Source organism: Coregonus clupeaformis, chromosome 9, assembly GCF_020615455.1.
Source record: "Coregonus clupeaformis isolate EN_2021a chromosome 9, ASM2061545v1, whole genome shotgun sequence".
NCBI lineage: Eukaryota > Metazoa > Chordata > Actinopteri > Salmoniformes > Salmonidae > Coregonus > Coregonus clupeaformis.
In genome coordinates this window covers 32,986,251-33,007,483 of record NC_059200.1, presented here as the reverse complement: position 1 = coordinate 33,007,483, position 21,233 = coordinate 32,986,251, and the positions used below count along the sequence as shown (strand labels likewise).

The 21,233-nt window shown below is 46.8% G+C and overlaps 1 protein-coding gene across 1 annotated transcript in view; it reads right to left on the bottom strand.

Annotated features, from left to right (window-relative positions):
• Window positions 1-5,787: 5,787 nt before the first annotated feature.
• Window positions 5,788-21,233, bottom strand: part of LOC121573770 (roundabout homolog 1-like) — a 233,209-nt gene continuing 217,763 nt past the window's right edge. The window contains exons 12-31 of the mRNA XM_041886014.2: window positions 20,705-20,910; window positions 20,518-20,599; window positions 20,220-20,388; window positions 19,654-19,820; window positions 19,344-19,465; window positions 16,960-17,194; window positions 14,905-15,026; window positions 14,447-14,618; window positions 13,435-13,632; window positions 11,744-11,770; window positions 10,793-10,835; window positions 10,346-10,500; window positions 9,756-10,112; window positions 9,493-9,606; window positions 9,022-9,400; window positions 8,418-8,917; window positions 8,152-8,301; window positions 7,791-8,012; window positions 7,385-7,584; window positions 5,788-7,252 (exon numbers count right to left, since the gene is read on the bottom strand). Of these exons, the coding sequence (XP_041741948.2) occupies window positions 7,238-7,252; window positions 7,385-7,584; window positions 7,791-8,012; window positions 8,152-8,301; window positions 8,418-8,917; window positions 9,022-9,400; window positions 9,493-9,606; window positions 9,756-10,112; window positions 10,346-10,500; window positions 10,793-10,835; window positions 11,744-11,770; window positions 13,435-13,632; window positions 14,447-14,618; window positions 14,905-15,026; window positions 16,960-17,194; window positions 19,344-19,465; window positions 19,654-19,820; window positions 20,220-20,388; window positions 20,518-20,599; window positions 20,705-20,910 (3,635 nt within the window). The 3' untranslated portion in view covers window positions 5,788-7,237. The remainder of the gene's footprint in view (window positions 7,253-7,384; window positions 7,585-7,790; window positions 8,013-8,151; window positions 8,302-8,417; window positions 8,918-9,021; window positions 9,401-9,492; window positions 9,607-9,755; window positions 10,113-10,345; window positions 10,501-10,792; window positions 10,836-11,743; window positions 11,771-13,434; window positions 13,633-14,446; window positions 14,619-14,904; window positions 15,027-16,959; window positions 17,195-19,343; window positions 19,466-19,653; window positions 19,821-20,219; window positions 20,389-20,517; window positions 20,600-20,704; window positions 20,911-21,233) is intronic.

Sequence of the window (21,233 nt, the reverse complement as noted above, 5' to 3'; positions counted from 1 at the left end):
CGTGTACCTATGATGAAAATTACAGGCCTCTCTCATCTTTTTAAGTGGGAGAACTTGCACAATTGGTGGCTGACTAAATACTTTTTTTCCCCACTGTAAATACTTTTGTACCTGTTTCCTCCAGCATCTTCACAAGGTCCTTTGCTGTTGTTCTGGGATTGATTTGCACTTTTCGAACCAAAGTATGTTCATCTCTAGGAGACAGAACGTGTCTCCTTCCTGAGCGGTATGACGGCTACGTAGTCCCATGGTGTTTATACTTGCGTACTATTGTTTGTACAGATGAACGTGGTACCTTCAGGCGTTTGGAAATTGCTCCCAAGGATGAACCAGACTTGTGGAGGTCTACAATTTTTTTTCTGAGGTCTTGGCTGATTTCTTTTGATTTTCCCATGATGTCAAGCAAAGAGGCACTGAGTTTGAAGGTAGGCCTTGAAATACATCCACAGGTACACCTCCAATTGACTCAAATGATGTCAATTTGCCTATCAGAAGCTTCTAAAGCCATCACATAATTTTCTGGAATTTTCCAAGCTGTTTAATGGCACAGTCTACTTAGTGTATGTAAACTTCTGACCCACATTGTGATACAGTGAATTGTAAGTGAAATAATCTGTTTTTAAACAATTGTTGGAAAAATGACTTGTGTCATGCACAAAGTAGATGTCCTAACCAACTTGCCAAAACTATAGTTTGTTAACAAGAAATTTGTGGAGTGGTTGAAAAATGAGTTTTAATGACTCCAACCTAAGTGTATGTAAACTTCCGACTTCAACTGCATATAGTGTATATTATTACAAAGGGGGGAAACGAAAGTGAAATAAGAAATTCAAGAAACTCATACATCTAAAGTGACGTTTACAAATGCCTCAGTCCTGATGAGTGGGCGTGGCTTGATTCCATGGAAACGGTTTGGCACAGAAATGAAATCAACAATTAATAGCCATTTCATCTTCCTCTGGAGTTTGAGGTAGGATTTGGAGAGAGAGTGAGCCTGCAGAGTGGGGCATTATATCCCTCTTGTCATTGTTTAATTGACTCAGCGTGGAGGGAAGGGGTGAGGGGAAAGGATGGAAGGGGAAAACAGGGGAGAGGAAGGGGGAGGCAGGCAGGGGGCGTGGGTTAAATTGCATGGGCAGAACAGGGGAGGAAGTGACAGTGGATTACCCTCTCTCTTTTTCTGTCTCTTTCTCTCTCTGCCCCCCACTGAGAAGTGCTGCTCTGCTGTGAGCTGGTCTCTGATTGCTGCTGCACTGGGGTAGGCCTGCCTGCTGGAGCACCAGGGAGATAGATGGTGAGGAACACATACTGATGGAGGACTGAACACTCCAATCATGGCCCATTTACTTTATTCTGCTAACTGTGGCAAATGATTGGCCCAGCATCGTCCGGGTTTGGCCGGTGTAGGCCGTCATTGTAAATAAGAATTTGTTCTTAACTGACTTGCCTAGTTAAATAAAGAAAAAAAGAAAAAAGAAAAATGAGAGGCTATTGATTTTAATATTTGACCAAATGGCATTCCAAACCCTGGCACTAGACTAGCTGTGATCACCGATAACTGAAACCCAGAGATACAGAAAATCAAGCAGTATTCATCACATTCAAGAGCACTACTGTCCACATTTAAACAACGCTCTGCATTAGTGGGTTCGCCCTTTGAATTTGACTGTAAGTTGTTAAAGAGGTCTCTCCTCTCTATAAATGCAACCATGTGGTTTCAGTGTAGTTTGAGGCCATTGGAAGCCAGCCAACAGTCCCAGTCTCTCAGGACTGCTCTAAAGACTCCCTTACAAGTAATGCACCTCTCCCTGGGTAATGGCATCGGAGGCTGTCCACACTGGGGCATAATGAAGATGGATAGACTCTGTTTATTTGCTGATGCTGACAGGAAAAGCGTGTCTCGCCTCGGCTGCGATCCATCATCAAAGCCTGCACACTACTCTGATGGCCACGGGTGTGTCTGTTCTGTACGCGTGTGTGTGCGTGCTGCCTATGCATTTTGAACCCTTAAAGGCCCAGTGCAGTCAAAAACGTGATTTTCCTGTGTTTTATACACTCCTCAATTGTCCAGTGTTGGTGGCCACTGGAGCCGCTTCTTCTTGTTTTTAGCTGATAGGAGTGGAACCCGGTGTGGTCGTCTGCTGCAATAGCCCATCCGTGACAAAGACTGATTACTTGTGCCTTCCGAGATGTCGTTCTGCACACCACTGTTGTACTACGCCATTGTTTGCCAGTTTGTGGCCCACCTGTTAGCTTGCATGATTCTTGTCATTATCCTTCGAGCTCTCATCAACGAGCTGTTTTCGCCCACAGGACTGCTGCTGACTGGATGTTTTTTTGTTTGTCGCACCATTCTCGGTAAACCCCAAACACTGTTGTGCGTGAAAAGCCCAGGATGCCGGCCGTTTCTGAGATACTGGAACAGACGCGCCTGGCACCGACGATCATACCATGCTCAAAGTCGCTTAGGTCACTTGTTTTGCCCATTCTAACGTTCAATCAGTAACTGAATGCCTTAATGCCTGTCTGCCTGCTTTATATAGCAAGCCACGCCCACGTGACTCACTGTCTGTAGGAGTGAACCCTTTTCGGGAATGGGATGTTGTATATATTTCCACATAATGAGATTGGAATAATACTGTGAAATTGTGAAAATTATGATGATGCCCTTTTAGTGTAAGAGCTGTTTGAAAAGACTGCCTCAAATTTCAGCCTGTTTTGATGGGATGGAATCACCAGGCGGTAGATTAGTTAATAGACCAATAAGAGTTCCAAACCTCTCTGCCAATAACAGCTCGTTTTCAGTATCCACTCCCAGACAGTCCTAGCAAAATTATTGCTTGAGAAATTGTTGTTTGCTAAGAAGCTATTTTTGTTTATTTTTGACCATTATAATTTAAAACAATCACAGTAAGTTACTTAATTGTTACCCAGAAATTATTTGATATTGAGAAAAAAATAACATCTGCATTGGACCTTTAAACTGAGCTACTTTAATATCTTGATAATTATACAATATAGAATTTAAGTGGGACCCACCAGAAGAGTGTCACGCCCTGGCTCTGGGGACACTGTTATGTTGAGCCAGGGTGTGTAATTCTATGTTTGTATTTCTATGTTGGCCTGAGTGACTCCCAATCAGAGGCAACGAGTGTCAGCTGGTTGTCTCTGATTGGGAGCCATATTTAACTTTGTGTTGGTGGTTTCTTGTTCTTATTTGGTTTGTGTTAAACCGTAGACATCACGTTATCGTCTGTTATTTTGATCGTGTGATCATTAATTAAATAATATGTTCACCTTCAACGCTGCACATTGGTCTCTCCCTGACGATTCGTGACAGAAGAAACCACCAGAACTGGACCAAGCAGCCTAGTGAGGAGCAGAGTGGGTGGACTTGGCAACAGTGGAGGCAGAGCTTCGACTGGGTCAAGCCGAATGAGGAGCTGAATGGCGGAGATTGGAAGCAGAAGAGCGAGAGTTGGGCGAGAATTATCGAGGCCTGGCCCACGGGGAGGAGAGACTCCCAGAAAATTTTTAGGGGGGGGCTCACGACGTCGGACCAGCAGGAGGCCGCGATAGAGCGGCCCAGCGGGTTGCCAGAGGAGGCCGCCAGGTTACGGGGGCCACTGGTCGAAGAGGGGATGGAGGATGTAGAGGCACGGCGAGAGGTACTGGCGTGTGTTGCCAGTCCGGTCCGGCCCGTTCCAGATCCCGGTGTAGGGCCAGTGGTGTGTGTCCCCCAGTACGGTCCGGTCCATTCCTGCTCCCCGCACCAAGTCTGTGGTGCGTTTGCGTCAGCCCTGTCCGGCCCGTTCCTGCTCTCCGCACCAAGTCTGTGGTGCGCGTCGCCAGCCCAGTCCGGCCCATTCCTGCTCCCCGCACCAAGTCTGTGGTGCGTTTCGTCAGCCCTGTCCGGCCCGTTCCTGCTCTCCGCACCAAGTCTGTGGTGCGCGTCGCCAGCCCAGTCCGGCCCATTCCTGCTCCCGGCACCAAGTCTGTGGTGCGTTTGCGTCAGCCCTGTCCGGCCCGTTCCTGCTCTCCGCACCAAGTCTGTGGTGCGCGTCGCCAGCCCAGTCCGGCCCATCCAAGCTCCCCGCACCAAGTCAGTGGTGCGCTCGTCAGCCCGGTCCGGCCGCTCCTGCTCCCCACACCAAGCCAGTGGTGTGCGTCGTCGGTCCGCACGGCCCGTGCCTGTTCCACTGGTGCCTGGTCCGGCACCGGTCAGATGCGTTACGCCGGAGCTAGAGCAATCCGCTCCATCAGTGTGCAGTCCAGCTCCGGCCAGCGGGGCCAGACCGGACCAGGGGTACTTTGGGGGGTTGGAGAGGGAGTGGGGATCAGGCCCGGAGCTGGATCTGCCGCCAAGGCGGAGTGCCCACCCGGTCCCTCCCCTGTGGTATTTAGTTGGCGCGGTCGGAGTCCGCGCCTTTAGGGGGGGGTACTGTCACGCCCTGGCTCTGGGGACACTGTTATGTTGAGCCAGGGTGTGTAATTCTATGTTTGTATTTCTATGTTGGCCTGAGTGACTCCCAATCAGAGGCAACGAGTGTCAGCTGGTTGTCTCTGATTGGGAGCCATATTTAACTGTCTGTCTTTCACTTTGTGTTGGTGGTTTCTTGTTCTTATTTGGTTTGTGTTAAACCGTAGACATCACGTTATCGTCTGTTCTTTTGATCGTGTGATCATTAATTAAATAATATGTTCACCTTCAACGCTGCGCATTGGTAGTCGGTAAAATAACTCGCGAATAACTGGCATAAGGCCTCTCCTCAGACACTTTACTGTTAACTTAAAGCAGTAAATCTGAGTCATCCATTCCCACAGACAAGTGAATAGCACAGGGGGAATATAGATGACCTAATTAATGAAAAGAGCAATAAGGATAGAAATGCTTGAGTATGACTCAATCAGCAGGTCCTACTGCGGGACCACAGGGAATTACAGAGAGGAGGCAGATAGAGTGGGCTAGAAGCAGCGGAGGCTACAGTATGGTCTTGCTGGGTTAATTGTGTCGACCCTTTATGGTACTGAATTAGCACTGTGGTGACTGGGGCTGTTGATGTCAATGTAGGTAGCTAGCCTTTACAGACAGCCCTGTACAGCTGCCGGGACACTGGTTTCATTCCACTCTGATGGAGAGAAGAGAGAGAAGCTCCAGCTAATAACAGCAACCTGTCCCATCTCTCATGGAATGCAATTGTGTAGTTCAAGCAGTGATAGGACTTCCAGCAGCTCAGCATCTGTCTCCTGCTCTGCTTCGCTGATTATGTAGAGATGCACTTACAGTTAAACAATAGGAACACATTAGAATCTTTCTGGAGGAATCTGTATGTGGGTGGCTGATTGACAGGTTCTTTCTCTCCATCACAATATTGCGCTTTGAGGAGGACAAAGAGAATAATTTTGGCTGCCGCTCGTAGCTGTAGTTTTGACTGCTAACCCCCCCCCACCACACACACACACACACACACACACACACACACACACACAGAGAGCCACACCTGTGCTAGGCTCCAGAGCATCTCTTTCCCTTTGACAGCACACAGCTGCTCTGTTAATTAACCACAAGGGTTCATGAGTGAGGTTAATTAAGCAGCGTGTCATCACATTCCCATAAGGAACAGGCTTTTGGGTGGCTCTCCCTCTTCCTCTTCTTCTTCTTCCATTTTCCTTCTTCACTTCAACCTTGTGTTAGGATGTATTGACTGGTGAAATGCTAGAGAAGTAAGGTATTAACCTAAGAAGTGAACAAAGATCGAACCACAAAAAAAAATTCAAAGGGGACACTGGCATTTGAAGACATTTTAATAATAAATAATGTGGTAAAAATGACAATATTTTTTTCATCCCGTTTATAACATACTCAGTAATGAAATACCATGGCTGACATCATGAACATAGTTGCAATTCTTTAAAACATGGCAAACTCCAAACAAATGTCACGTGTCCTCAGCGAACAATGTTTCACACATTCTGTAGATGTGTAGGAAGCAAAAAAAAGTACCCAAAGCTTGGCCTAGATGTAGCCAAAACGAAGCTAAACCCAACATGCTGTTCCATCTCCAAGCTGCAGCATTTTCAAGTCCCAGTCTTTGTCACCAGTTGTCCTCTTTCTGTAATAGAGTCCTTCTTCAGGGTAAGTATTAATGTCACTTTCCTCTGCCCTCTGTCTTGCTGGGAAACCATGGTGGATGTGTCACTGTGTGCTGGTTGCTCATGGAGAAAATGCTACCCATCATCAGGCATGGAGAAATCAATTTTCCAGGATGGATCCATCAACATTCCCTACTAATGGGGAGACTCCTACTAATGGGGCGTCCTCATCCTTCTCTATTGGTACAATGTATCCCTCAGCTTGTCTACTGTCTCTCTCACTTCCTCATAAGTGCATTTTTAGACATGAGAGTATAGTCCGATTAACATAGTAGTTTGGCCATAATAAATCTATGAATGCAATCACTGCTTTGGGCAGTGTCCCCTTGAGTCCAAATAAACACTGTGGTTTCAATTGAACCTAAACTAGACAGGGGAGTTTCGCTTCCATCCCAACCCCTAACAGAAACAGAATATTAAGACACATAACACTGGTCCAATCGTGTGTATCATTGTTCCTCTTGTATGACAGAAGGTCATAGATAACAATAGTTTAAAATAAAGTTAAGTGATTGTGCTTTTGAAACCAAAGTAGAACAAATAACGCACATTGACAAGACCAACATCAATAACAAAACAAAAACAGTGCATTACAAAAATACATTAAAAACAAATGTAAAATTCCCATTGTAGCAATTTTTGTGGCAGTAAAATTAACAAAAATGTACAAGATGGATAGTGATGTCCAAATATTAATTACAGGGGCAACAGACAGGCCAAGACCAGTCTGTGATACCACAGCAGGTGGTCCAAGACAAGGTCTCTGTATACACTGACAACAGCCATCTAATGTGCATGTACTTTCATTGAGGCTGTGACTACTTTCATCGAGGCAAATGGAAGCAAGCTCTCAACCAACAAGTCAAGTAAAAAATTATTTAGTTAACAGACTCAAACGCCATTGCACCTTTTTTCTCACTTTCTTTTTTCTTGCAAGATGGACATCAAATTAGAAATTGTAATACGAAAAACAAATATTAAATATTGTTCAGTTTTTTTGTTCTGTATGATATGAAAAGTAATTTACATAATAGTCACTGAATTGTGATGTCAGATCCCCCTTTCTTTCCTTCTCCCATGATCCTCAGCTCTCCAGCAGCTGTGGACTCAAGACACAAGTTTATAATACAACCCCTCAATTAATGGCCATAAAAAGAAGATCATAGACATACTAGATTTTCAACTCATGGAAACTAGTAAACGGACACTTTTATGAGTATCTTGTTCTCACCTCTAGCTCCTCTTCCTGGGTCTGGAAGCCTGCGATGCTGGGCAGTGTGTCTGTGGGGTTCCTACGGGCCCCGGGGGCCCCATCTCTCCTCCGTCCCCCTGAGCCCCGGGAGGACATGGAGCTGGAGGAGCTCTGAGCCTGGCTCTGGCCCTGCACCGAGGGGAAGGAGGGCCTGCTGTACGGGGGGATGTCCTCAGAACCTGGGACAGAGAGAGATGGTGGATGGTTACACACATTCTACCTAGTTTGTACTGGATCAACTCCATTGAGATGAATCATCTAGTTTTCAAGGGGATTTATTTTGACATGTAGGAACCACATACAAGCATGAAGTTATGAAGCTCATATGTGTACTTTGTTCCAATACACAAACCATATGGGAAGTAGACTACATTGCAGTAAGTACCTGGGTTTTGACAGGCTTTGCTGCTACCCTTGCCTTCCTTTGGAGTCCTGTTCTTGTCCTGGGCCTCCCGTCTCTCCACAGAGCCCTCTCTGGTCCTCTGGCCTCCTGCACTCCCTCTCCGGCCCCGACTCTCCCCAGAGCCAATCCTAGGGAGCGTGGCACCCCTCACCTCATAGCCACACCGCGACATGTGACTAGGGGACTTCAAGGGCATGCAGGAGTCTGAGGAAAGAAGAACACAGAAATGGAACTTCAGACTTATTGGAACATCAATCACCAAGGCATATGTACTGTACAGCTAGATAAGTTAATGTGAGAGCTGTTCCATGCAGTGATCCATGTCTCAGACCAAGTCCCTTACCGTCTGTGAAGTCGTTCCTCTTCTGGTGACCTTGGTGGCCAACCTGGGCCTGGTGCTGCTTGTGCCTCTTGGGCGGTCTCTTCTGCATCATTGCAGAGCTCATGTTGCTGTCTGTGGACAGGGGGCTGCTGGGACGCTGGTGCCGTCTCCCTGAGGAAACAGACAAACAGTCAGTACATTAAAGTTTATCTAAGAAGGCAAATCTATGCATTTTATTTCTGATATTTTCCCCTGACCCAGTTTCCTGCCCCCTCTCTCCTCCTCACCTGCTGGTCCTGTGTCCTCTGGGAACCTGGCCATGCGTAGACCTGCTGTGTAGTCCCCTGTGTTGGCCACAGCCTGGGCGAAGTCGGCGTCTGTGAAGAAGGATCCGTCTGAGGAGCTGACGGCGCTGGAGTGTCCTGACGAGCAATTGTCCTCCTCGGAAGCCGAGCCCCAGCCGTTAATCATGGAGCCCGTCACGGAGCTCTCCAGGTCCCCCGTGCTGGAGGCCGGCGTCTGCTCCAGACCCCGGAGATGCAGCCTGCGTGGGGAACGGGGGTGCTGGTGGTGGGGCAGTTGTTGGTGGGGCTGGTGGTTATTTTGGTGCTGGTGGTAGTGACCCTGGGCCATGTCTGCATCCGTCTCATCCCCTGCCTCTTCTTCATCCTCCTCCTCCTCTTCCTCCTGACCGTCAGTATCCAGTGCCAGGGGGCTGGAGATGTAGCCGTAGGTGTGTGGAGGGGAGAGGGGGAGCGGAAAAGGAGGGGGGCTGGCCGCGTGTTGTCTAAGAAGGGAAAAAGGGAAAGGATCAAAGCATTGATTAATACAAATGGCTTATGGTTGTAGCTGGGATGAGTGAGATGCAGTGTGAGTTGGGCTCATAGTTACCTGTGGTGGTCTGTTCCATTGTATAGGCCGTTGTGCTGGTCTCCCTGGGGGGAGGGGGTGAGAGTGGCCGTAGACTGGTGACTGTAGGACAAACCCGCAGGGGATGAGGCTGCCCCTCTGACAGGGGGGGTGGGACACCTATCCATCCCTTCCTCCGCCTCCTCTTCCTCCATCTCATCCGGATGCAGGTACATCCGCGAGGGAAGCATTGGGCATAGGGCATCTGGGTTAAAGCTTTTTTCCATGGGCAGGGTATACTCGTCACAGCTCCGGCTTGGTGGGGGGATGGCAGGGGCAGGGGGCAGAAGTTCACCCCGGTTCACTGTGTTAGTTTTGGGCAGTTTGGGAGTGCGAGTTCCCTTCTTATGACTTTGGCTCCCTGCAGAGGCAATAGAGAAAAACTCTTAGAACATACTGCATAACATATACTTATTTGTCCTATTGCTATGATCCGGGTAATCAGTGTCTCACCAGAGGTGCTGTTGCTGCCCCTGTCAGAGCTGTGGTGGGAGCCTCCTGTGCTGTGTTCGTGGGCCTGGTTGTACGGGACGGTGCCTTGCAGGGGCCCATCTCCTCTATAGTGGTCTGAAGACACAGCAGATACAGAGAGAAAGAAACAGACAGAGTTAAACAGATATGTTGACTACACAGAGTAAAACAAATAAACTCAAACAGAAGTAACTTCCCAAATACCCTCCCTCCCACCACTGCTACGCTATGTCCAATCCTCTCACCTTTATTAAGCCTGTTGCTCTGCTCCATGATGTTGTACTGCATATGTGCTTTCTGCAGCTGGGAGGGGGGCTGGTTCCAACAACGTATATCAGGGGCCCCAGCCGCGGCCCCAGCTGCTGCAGCCTTGTTCAGGATGCTGGACTGGATGAGCTGGGTGGTGGCGTAGGGGGTGGGCTCGTAGGGGGTGGGCGGACCTGCCCCTGGGCCCATGTAGCACAGGCTGGGGTTGTTGAAGGTCTTGAGCTCGTTGAGTTTGTTGGAGAGGTCCACGTCGCTGTACACAGCCTGTTCAGGCCCCAGTAGACCCCCCCCCTGCTGGTTCTCCAACTGGCTGCCATAGTTGGCGAGGCAGTCGGCTGAGGAGAGGAGACCACATGGGGTTAGGGTTAGAGACACATTACCTATTCATTAACCCTTCACACAGGAAGTCACATAACACCATTAATTATCATGTTGAAGCCATGTTTCATTTCCATGATAACCCTCATTGCTCATTTGATTTGCATTATATCTCTATACTATAAGTTCCATTGCTGGGACCTGAACACTATCACCACCGGAGGAGGTCTGTAGCTGTAACGGTACTGACCTGGGCGGCTGTAGGTGGTCATGTTGCTGTCGCTGGTGCCATTTCCAGTGTTGCAGCAGTTGATGCTGCAGTCTTTGTGGTTGGCACAGGTGTTGGGCCAGGAGTCTGGCAGCCACGGCTGGTTCACACTCTCCCCCATGTTCAGCAGCCCGGGTCTGAACCAGAAGAACATAACCAGAACCATTATCACACAGAACAACCTTTTACTCCAAGTCAAGTAAACAGGATTTCAGTCAGGGATGGGCATGGGAGTTTCTGTCCTCTGTCATTTATCAGACAGGGGGAGACCTCCCTCTGGTGGTTCAAGTAGTGAATACACAGTTGTTGCTTTTACCACTTCCCTCCTGCATTACTGAACACCATAATCAGTGCACTATATAGACAGTGGGGAAATCATATCCAGTAAAGTGTACACATAAAACCACACATTGGGATGATGCCCCTTACCTCCCAGCACTGCAGACAGACTCTCCTCCTCTCTGATAGTTCACTGATTTAAAGAAAGGGAACAAATGTGAGAAACACAAGAAAGCAACCTGCATGACAAATGAGCGAGGGAATCCAGGATGGTGGGACCTGTCTGTCACTCTGTATTCATACAGCTGTCCTTAGGTCAGTCTGACTCATTGCATCTGATAGACACATCCTGTCATGAGTCATACTCGGCACACACACTCACACACACACGCACTCACGCACACACTCACACAAACAAACACACATCAACACACAGGCAACCCACACTATGTAGAAAAACAAAATCAGTGTGAGAGTGTAAAACAATGACTGATCCCCCTTCAGTTCAGACACATCCTCTTCACTGGAGGGTGAGTCACTTCAACCATATGATTAGATACACTTTACTACTACAGTCACTGTGTGAAGGACAAGTGGGAATATGGGACTGTGGTTATGCTCTGTATGTTGGGGGTACTAACTGCATCTCTACCTTGTCACAAAGCATAGTGACACAGCAGCACTCTGAACTGTCTTCACCACAACCACAGGACAGGCCAACTGGTGGCCATGTTGTGTCGTTGTCTATGCCTGGTCTAAGAAGGTGGGACAAGGAGGGGCTAATGACCTCTTTAGGAGCTGTCTGTCACCTGATTCACCTTATGTCAGAACATCACTTTGTGTAGCCCTGAACCGACCTCCCTCTGTGAGATTTTGTATTTTTATATTATTGGTTTGTGGATGTGAGGCCACCAAAGATAAATACTGGCTCCATTAGCTGTTTGTGTATGGGAACAGATTGTCCGTGAGTGCTGGGAGGAACTGAGGAGAGAACTGTGTTTGTGTACAGGCATCTCTGAATCACAGGGGCTTCAATGTCAGTACACATACTGGTAAATAACAAATACATGTTTACAGCTGAACACATTCATTCATACATACCTGTAGGAGTGAAGGTGAATGATGGAACTGCAGGAACAAACCCAACACAAACAGAGGGAATAAGAAAAAAAGGAGATGGGAGAGAAAGAGAGAAGAAGGTTCATTTCGTAAGCCTGTGAAAAAAGCCCCACAAAAAACCATCAGACATATTGACGCATGCACGCACACTCAAACACACACACACAGTCAGATGAGGCTCCCTGTCCTGCATCAATCACCACCGCTGTGGTCTCAGGAACAAGTGGCCTTGTGGGTAATGGAGGTCACCTGGGGTCAGACGGAGAGAGATAACAGAGATTGCAGAACACGTGTCATATTACCTGGGTGACAGGCCTGTCCCTACTCTAACTGTGCCTCACTGGGGAGAGGCGGCGGGCAGCGCCCTGGAAATGAGCCCTAAATGTCAGCGTTTGAATGTCAGCGTATTCTGGGATGTGCCAGCTCATCGTCACTACCCTTTGAGGTCTTCGAGTCAGGGGAGAAGATTAGACCAAACCCGTTTTATTTCATTTCTCCATATGATATGTGGTTATCAGGCTCCCTACTTTGAGGATAAAAGCAGCTGACACTAGGCAAGTCACATTATAGGCTACAGGAGAAAAACACACCTTAATGTGATTGAAGTGAATAAATGCAATTACTCTGGTGACACAGAGGACAGTGTCCCATCTCTAACTCAGAGGGCTTAGGTTGCCAGTGTTCAGCTAAATGACCACAACAAAATCCAACCTAATGTCCTCCCTCCCTCCATCCACCTCCCGACATCTAATCATTATCATCATCCCAGTCTCTTTCTCATCTCCCTCCAATCTCTACAAAACTAAATATTAGCTGGGTGTGATCAACCTTTGATACTCTACTTACTGCAGTATAATACTGTAAACACAAAGACACTGATATCAAATAAAAAGTTCTCAGTAACAAGCACAGTCACCCATACAGTGCCTTGCAAAAGTATTCACCTTCCAGCAGGACAATGACCCTTAGCATACTGCTAAAGCAACACGAGTGATTTAAGGGGAAACATTTCAATGTCTTGGAATAGCCTAGTCAAAGCCCAGACCTCAATCCAATTGAGAATCTGTGGTATGACTTAAAGATTGCTGTACACCAGCGGAACCCATCCAACTTGAAGGAGCTGGAGCAGTTTTGCCTTGAAGAATGGGCAAAAATCCCATTGGCTAGATGTGCCAAGCTTATAGAGACATAACCCAAGAGACTTGCAGCTGTAATTGCTGCTAAAGGTGGCTCTACAAAGTATTGACTTTGGGGGGGTGAATAGTTATGCAGTTTTCTGTTTTTTTGTCTTATTTCTTGTTTGAATCACACAAAAAAATATTTTGCATCTTCAAAGTGGTAGGCATGTTGTGTAAATCAAATGATACAAACCCCCAAAAAATCAATTTTAATTCCAGGTTGTAAGGCAACAAAATAGGAAAAATGCCAAGGGGGGTGAATACTTTCGCAAGCCACTGTACACCCACCCACACACACGCACGCACACACACAGTCTTGTTTAACTAACCTTGTGGGGACACAATTGATTTCCATTAAAAATCCTATTTTCCCTAACCCCTAGCCCTAAGCCTAACCCTAAACTAACAACATGTCCCCAGTTGGTCAAATGTCCCCACAAGTATAGTTAAACATGTCGACCGATATATACACCCAATCCCACATCCTCTACGGACCTTTGCGTATGCCGGCGTAGCTGCTGCTGAGGCCACTCCTCTTCTTGCGGTGGCGGTAAAGCCACACACTGAACACCATGAGGACCACCCAGCAGGTAGCGCCAATGCCTGCAATGAACGCCGGCTGCTTGACCACGTTTGAGATCTGAGACAGCGTGTCCTGGTCCTCACGACTGTCTAACATCTGACCTGTAGAGTCTGGGGGAGAGTGGGAGGAAGAGGAGGAGAGGAGATTGACACATAGGACATACATATAGTATACTCCATCATAGAAAATTGACCGGGAAGAATTGAGGCGGATCCTGAAGGACAAACATCAGTCCTTCAAAACATTCAAGTTCAACTGAAGGGCAGGAGTCTGAGATGGAAAACAACATTACAGAGAGGAGACAGGAGAGTCAGCTGAAAGGAGATATCTCTAAATACATCTGGTCACACAATCTGTCATGGAGAATGTTCTCATTCTCTGCTCATCAGAGTGCTAGGCCAAGAGGTGAACTGGAGTGAATGGACTCCATGATGTAACTCTAAAAGCTTGATATGGGTAATGTGAAAAGGCAGGAAAATCGAGTTGAAAATGTCAGTGGTGTGTGTGCTTTTTGTCACATATAGTGAACCTGAGAATAGGGCAGGAGAGGCTAAACACAAATGATTTTTTTATGATTATGATACCTAACTAAAGGCATTGTGAGCTGACTCAGAGACATATTAATGTTGGGACTTTAGATAGACACCCTGTACTGTACATTTGTCATGGTGAGAACTGACACAGTATGCAAATCACACAGACCATCTATCACATGGCTATAACTGAAAAGACATTAGACAGGTAGCGATTGAACTGGTATTGACCTCAAGGTTGTGAGTCAACAGAGACATAGATAATGGATTAATACTGTTAATTCACCTCTCCGTTTCCTGGTTCTGAGATCAGATAACATTCTTAATATATTTTTAGATGCCCTAAACTTAGGGGAGACTATCAGGTGTTAACTACAGTTGAGCAGCTCACCAAGTTGAAAGAAGGTGACGTCACTCTTGACCCCTGGGCCAGCGCCGTTGCTAGCAGCGACCTCCACGCTGTAGCGTATCCCTGGCGCCAGGCTGGGGATCAGCACGGAGAAGGTGTAGCCATCTACTGTCCGGTTTACGTGGTAACGACTCTCGTTGCCCAGGCACCAGATCTGTAGAGGAGAGGGTGAAAGAAGGAGAGTGATGGTGGAGTCAGTGGGACTTTTTTTTCTCAGTAAATGCAAAAACTGTATTTGATGTGACATATCAACATTAGCCCAGTAGTTGGCAATGTCTCACATCAATGTGCTTAGTCCACCTCTGCTGAAGCAACTAAAAACACATGAACCCAAGGAAGTGAGAGGGAGAAAGTGGGAGGCTTGAGATTCTGCTCCATACCTATCTCTGTTTGTTCCCCTTTTTCCTTCAGTAGAAAATCAAACCATCTCTCCGTCTTACCTTGTACTCCTGTACCATTCCGTTCTGTTCCTCCTCGGGAGGCGGTTGCCAGGCGACCAGGATGGCGGTCCCATTGGCATCACTCTTCGTCACGGTAACGCCCCGGGGGGCTCCACTGGGGGCTGAGACGGGAACACACCGTCAGACAGATGCACAGACATCATAATGACATCAAAGACACCCACTCTCAATTGATCCTGTACATGTCACAGCTCCGCTCAGCGTCTGCCATGTCTCTTACTGAACATGAAAGAACATTTAGTGACAATTCAGATCAGATGCAACAGCTTCACCTGCAGTAGTCAGATGATTCTCAATACAATAGGCGATGCAAGCTCTAAATAAGAGTAATGTTACTGAACAGAATGATCATAAAGAGCTAATGAACAGCATGTGGAATAAATAGAGGTTAATATTGTAGAATGTTTTAAATTGTAAGGGTATGGAACTAGAGTGAATACCCACTGGCCACAGACGTCAGTTCAGCTCCTAGTTTTGATTTACATTTGGTTGAGTTGTCAACTAATGTGAATTCAATGTAAAATCAACAAAACATTTCACCATGTCATTGGATTTAGCTTAAAGGTTGGGTAAAAAAAATATGAAATGCCCTTATGTTGATGACTTTTGGCAAATCTAATCAGTTTTCCACATTGATTCAACGTTAACACATTTATTTGATTGGTTGAAATGACGTGGAAACAACATTGATTCAACCAGTTTTTGCCCAGTGGGTACTTTGTATGGATGTTGTGATAATTGTTAGTATTTGTAAGGTGAGCAGATTTTTTAAAATGTGTAACACAATGTTTTCTCTGACAAGCTGGGGCACTGAATGTACCACATATCTATTTATCTAGCTCAGCCCACTGCATCCTCTTGCAATTATCTGCCTAAGGGTTTGAAACCCACACGAAGCCAAAGGTCGAGGTGGCTAGTTTGTCATCAATATAATACAGGAATTGACTGAGCTGATGTTGTGTTGAATGGTAAGTTGCTGAAGCTCTAGAAATGTCTGGAGGCTTTGTGTGCTGTGCCACGGTGGTGGTGGTGCGAGTCACCTGATGAGAGCAATTCAAGTGAATCAGTAGTGCGTTGGCCTCAGGAGCTTAGTCATCGCCTAGTTAAAGATAATGAAAGCAGGCATGTCTGTTGTCTCGGGCTGGATGGGGCTCTACGTATGAACTCAGAAAACAATTAGCAGCGCAATTTGTCTGCACAGCTGCTACTACGCATTCATCTATACAGAATACAGACACATATAAGCTTTAAACAATGTGAAACTCCCAAACCTCACCAATGTTGATTACTATGCTACAACCATACAGTAACACCCATATATCTCCGGAACAATTAGCACACTTTATTTGGAAAGTCCGGATTTTCCATTGGTAGATGCTCTGTTGATAGAATGACCATCAACAAACTATCTGTTGGTAAGCAACTGCTTGCTAAGGTTACGGTTAGTTTTAGAATAAGGGTTAGAGTAATGGTTAAGGTTAGGGTTAAGGGTAATGGTTAAGTTTAGGGTTAGGATAAGGGCAGTGGAGGCTGCTGAGGGGAGGACGGCTCATAATAATGGGTGGAACGGAGTAAATGAAATGGCATCAAACACATGGAAACTATGTGTTTGATGTATTGGATACATTCCACCTATTCCACTCCAGCCATTACCACTAGCCCGTCCTCCCCAATTAAGGTGCCAACAACCTCTTGTGGATAAGGGTTAAGGTTAGGGTTAGGGTTAGAGCTAGGTTTAGTAGATAGTTGAAATGTTACTGATTGTCTGTAGATAGTCTGTAGAGTATCTACAGATGGACTATTCAAATAATATGTTACCGGGTTGTGTTATGGTTTCTCAAAAATCAAATTCATTTATTTCTACACGTGAAAGGTTGATTTGTCAACCACTTCCCTGGACTACTAAAACTCTCACAAAACCACCTACTCCATTCTAATACTATACCTGCTGTATGAAACCTTTCATCTCCACCCACACTTCCCATCATTACCCTCTCTAACAGAAGCCCTTGACCCCTGGCCCCAGCCTCTCACCTTCCTCAGGCGTCCTGGCCACCTTCACCTCGCTGTCCGCTCCCTGGAATTCATCGAAGAAGGGACGCACTTTGAACTCGTAGGTGACCCCCTTCTTCAGCTGAGGCACCACAGCACCGTCCTCTCCAGGGTTCCGCACTTCAAACTCGCTCCACTGTCCCCCCGGCTGGCCCAGCTCAGCAGACGCCCTGTACATCACCTTGTAACCTTGGATGTACGGAGACTGCTGCTCCACCTAGTGACAGAAAAGGGGAACAGATTTTAGAATTTCTTAGAAGGCTTCTAAAATACAACAACATTTTATAAGCAGTGTTATGACCATGTGTTCTCACTTTGAACTTTGGAACACATTCTAACGCAAGAAAAAGGAACCCTACTGTAAATGAAATTGCTATTACATTTTGGTTGCCATGGCCGTTGATATTTAGTATTGTAGTTCCAACCAAACCGATTTCATAGTAAGCCCTGGGATCTATGATGCAAGTGTCAAAGAGCCATTACAACATCAGGAAATGGTACAGTGATCTCAGAGGTTGGGCCAGTGTGTCACATGAAGAAAAACATCACATACATAACCAGTATAAATTATAAGTCCATAACTCTCCTGCTGTGTGTGTTGGGCTAGTAACAATATAGTGAACATCCTCCAGGAGAGGTCTTTAGCTCTGTGCTATGTTGCTGCCAGAGCCCATGGGGAGAGCTTAGGTTACACCCCCTCTCGTCTCGCAGAGCTCAGAGAAACCACAGCATGAGGTCATCACCAGCCACCAGTTTCCTGAGAGCCTGGGACTGGTTAGGACACTGCCAGGAGGGCACTGCTAACAGCACGCTCAGAAACATAGGCCTCAGAGCTAGGTATCGTAGACATGGCTAAGGAAGCTAAGACTTCATAAGCACTTTATGAATGACTGGGCCCAATACTTTTTACTTGGAAATGGCCCATAACAAAGTGTTCTTGCCCATTTTAAAGGGGATCATGTTAATTTGTACTGTCCACTGGCCCTATTAATAATTTTCTGTCCAAGTGTGCTGAAAGTCAAAACTCTCCAGGCAGCCAAGTTCCACAGACACTGGCCATGGGGAAGCCTTCTCCCTGGCTGCCTGGCTTTGGTCCTGCTCAGCTAAACTATTTACATTCTGTGTCTGTTTAGTACTGCACCCCTGACATTTGCTCATTCATCACTGAGAGGGAGAAACACCTCACAACATCTACAAATCCTCTTTCATAGACCAGGATCAAAACTCACTTTGTCAGCACAGGTGGTCTTGATTAGGCCATTGGTCCACATCCTACCCACAGCTCCACACAGCTGGCTATACAGCACAGTATGCTATATGCCTACAGACTCAACTATATGTTCTGAAGTACATTATTTCTCAATCAATCAAATTATATTTGTATAGTCTATTGTGAAAATCAGGCGGTCTTGATTAGGCCATTGGTCCATATCCTACCAGAGGTTGGAACGGGTTCAGGGAACAGAACAGAAAACCGAAAAATAACTACATTTTTGGAGGAACAGAATCAGAACCGGGAACGAAAGTGATCTATACTTTTCCGGAACAGAACCGTTATTTTAAAAGCATGGGAACCGGTTAGTAACGTTCTTTTACGTTCTGGGATTTTTTTTCAAGTCCCACAAAAAACGCAACAAAGTGCCTATGCAAAGCCCTCACTCTGTCACTCAGAAATATATTCCAGTGTCTGCCTGCCAGCTGAAAATCTTTACCGGTGTGTGTACGTGTGTAGGCTACCTGCCCCTCCCCCTCCGAAGCATAGGCTACTGTAGCCTACTGATGTTACAAGCGTGATTCAGAAATGAGGGAGAGAGATTTTTAATTAGAGAAGAATGGATTAACTTTTTCAATGCTACTTAAGGATACTATAGTTATCACGTTTGAAATTGTATTTATTAAGGCCAAAAAGGTAAGACATGTAAAATAAAAGGAACAGAAAGGAACAGAAAGGAACAATATAAACCTTCACTATTTTTGGGTTCGAACCGGTTCAGAACTTTACTTTGCTGGTCGGAACATTGGAACGGAACGAAACAAATCACAGTTCTCTTCAGAATGAAACCATTGGAAAATAATTTAGGTTTCAACCCCTGCATCCTACCCACAGCTCTACACAGCTGGCTATACAGTACAGTCTATGCTCTATGCTCTATGCCTCAACTATATGTTCTGAAGTACATTATTTCTCAATCAATAAAATTATATTTGTATAGCCTATTGTGAATATCAGTTATAGCCATGCAACCACAGAAGGGTGTAGGGAGACCAACAGACCAAGCAGTGTAAGAAACTGGGTGCAGTCATTCAAAATCAGCTGACGCAGACGGCCCAAGCCTAGTTAGGCTGAGGGTCAGGGGTCTACTCACCGTCCACTGCACCCTGACGGAGGAGGAAGAGAGGATAGTGGGGTTGTGGAGATGGACCACCACATCCCCCAGCTCCCTCTGGATCTGACGGTGGTCTACCCCCTGGCTGGTGGGAGGGGTGTCTGCATGGGGACACATAGAGAGGAAGGGGTTAAAACAGAATGGCCATGTTAGCTCACTCAGGCACTCACTTTTCCCCAGCCAAGCCAGCTGGTTACAATATGAGGACCATTAAGTCTCAGTGTCTCTGACATCAGCTAAATGTGACTCAATCATCAGGTAAAGCTTGTAGGGGAGAGGGTTGTCTCACCTTGTGTCCTGACTGCATCAGTGATGGGGCTGGGGTCACTGAGGCCATAGGCGTTGGCTGCTCTCACCAGAAACAGGTATACTGCACCTGGCTTGAGGTTCTTCAGGACAAAGGTCTCCATCTTCACGTGGTCAGCCAGAGTCACCCAGCTACTCCCCGACGCGTGACTGCACATATGGAGGAACAATGGTTAATCACTCACAACAGTCAAGGTCTTAAAAATGAGTGCATACACAGCGCATGCATATAGATACAGCCCTGAACACACATAATAGACACACATCTCGGCCCTCCTAGACTTACCTGAATGCCTCGATGACATAGGAGGTGGGCGTGGCCCCAGTGTTTGGGTTTGATTTCCTAGACTTACCTGAATGCCTCGATGCCATAGGAGGTGGGCGTGGCCCCAGCGTTGGGTTTGATTTCCTAGACTTACCTGAATGCCTCGATGACATAGGAGGTGGGCCCCCAGCGTTTGGGTTTGATTTCCTAGACTTACCTGAATGCCTCGATGACATAGGAGGTGGGCGTGGCCCCAGCGTTTGGGTTGGATTTCCTAGACTTACCTGAATGCCTCGATGACATAGGAGGTGGGCGTGGCCCCAGCGTTTGAGTTGGATTTCCAGGACAGAGTGACAGAGGTGCGGCTCACGTCAGTCACGTCAGGCTTGGACGGGCCACTGGGGATCAGGTTAGGGTCTGTGGGTCGACCTGGCTGGACAACTACTCCAAACTCTACCACACACAACAGAGAGGTCAGAGTGGCCATCAAACAATCAAATAAATACCCATCACACACAGCAAGAATGACTCCAGAGAGAGAAAGATAAGGCTGAAAATATCAATATGATGTCCATAACCTACCTTCCACCTCCAGGTAAGCCCTCCAGGATGCCTCTCCACTGGGGCTGGACGCCACGCATGTGTAGATGCCTGTATCTCCAAGCTGAGGAGCAGAGACACAGAGACAGTGTAAGAGTGGGTTCATTCGGTGGTGTCTGAGTAGTGGTCTGTGAGTGTATGTTGGTGGTGGTGTTACGCTGCCCCCTACCTTAGCGTAGCGGATCTGCAGGGCTCCTGTGTCTATCTGGGTGATGCGGGCCTCCTCGGGGGACACCACCACCCCGTCTTTCTTCCAGTGGACTGTTGGAGTGGGGGTCCCTGTTGCTTGGCAACCCAGGACCACTGTGCTGTCCACAGGTACCGTATGATTGGACGGGCCCTGTCGGATCACAGGAGGGGGGCGGTCCGACACCACTATTCAAAAGAGAGAGGGAGAATGTACTGTTTAATATATACTGTGAGAGTAATAGTTATCTCTATCACCCCTTCAGATAGAGAGATAAAGAAAAAAATGATAGAAGAGAATGGAGGGGGGAAAGACAGAGAAAATCAAGGACAGATACTGAGGGAAATTGATACAAGGAGAACACAATATGAGTGACAGGTTGGGGCAGTGGAGGGAATAGAAATCAGATTATCCCAATGCCCAGAGCAACTGGCTAATCACTGGGAAGTAGCAGGAGCAGTAGGTGCTGGCTATAGCCAGAGCAACACAGACCAACTAATAACAAATCCCA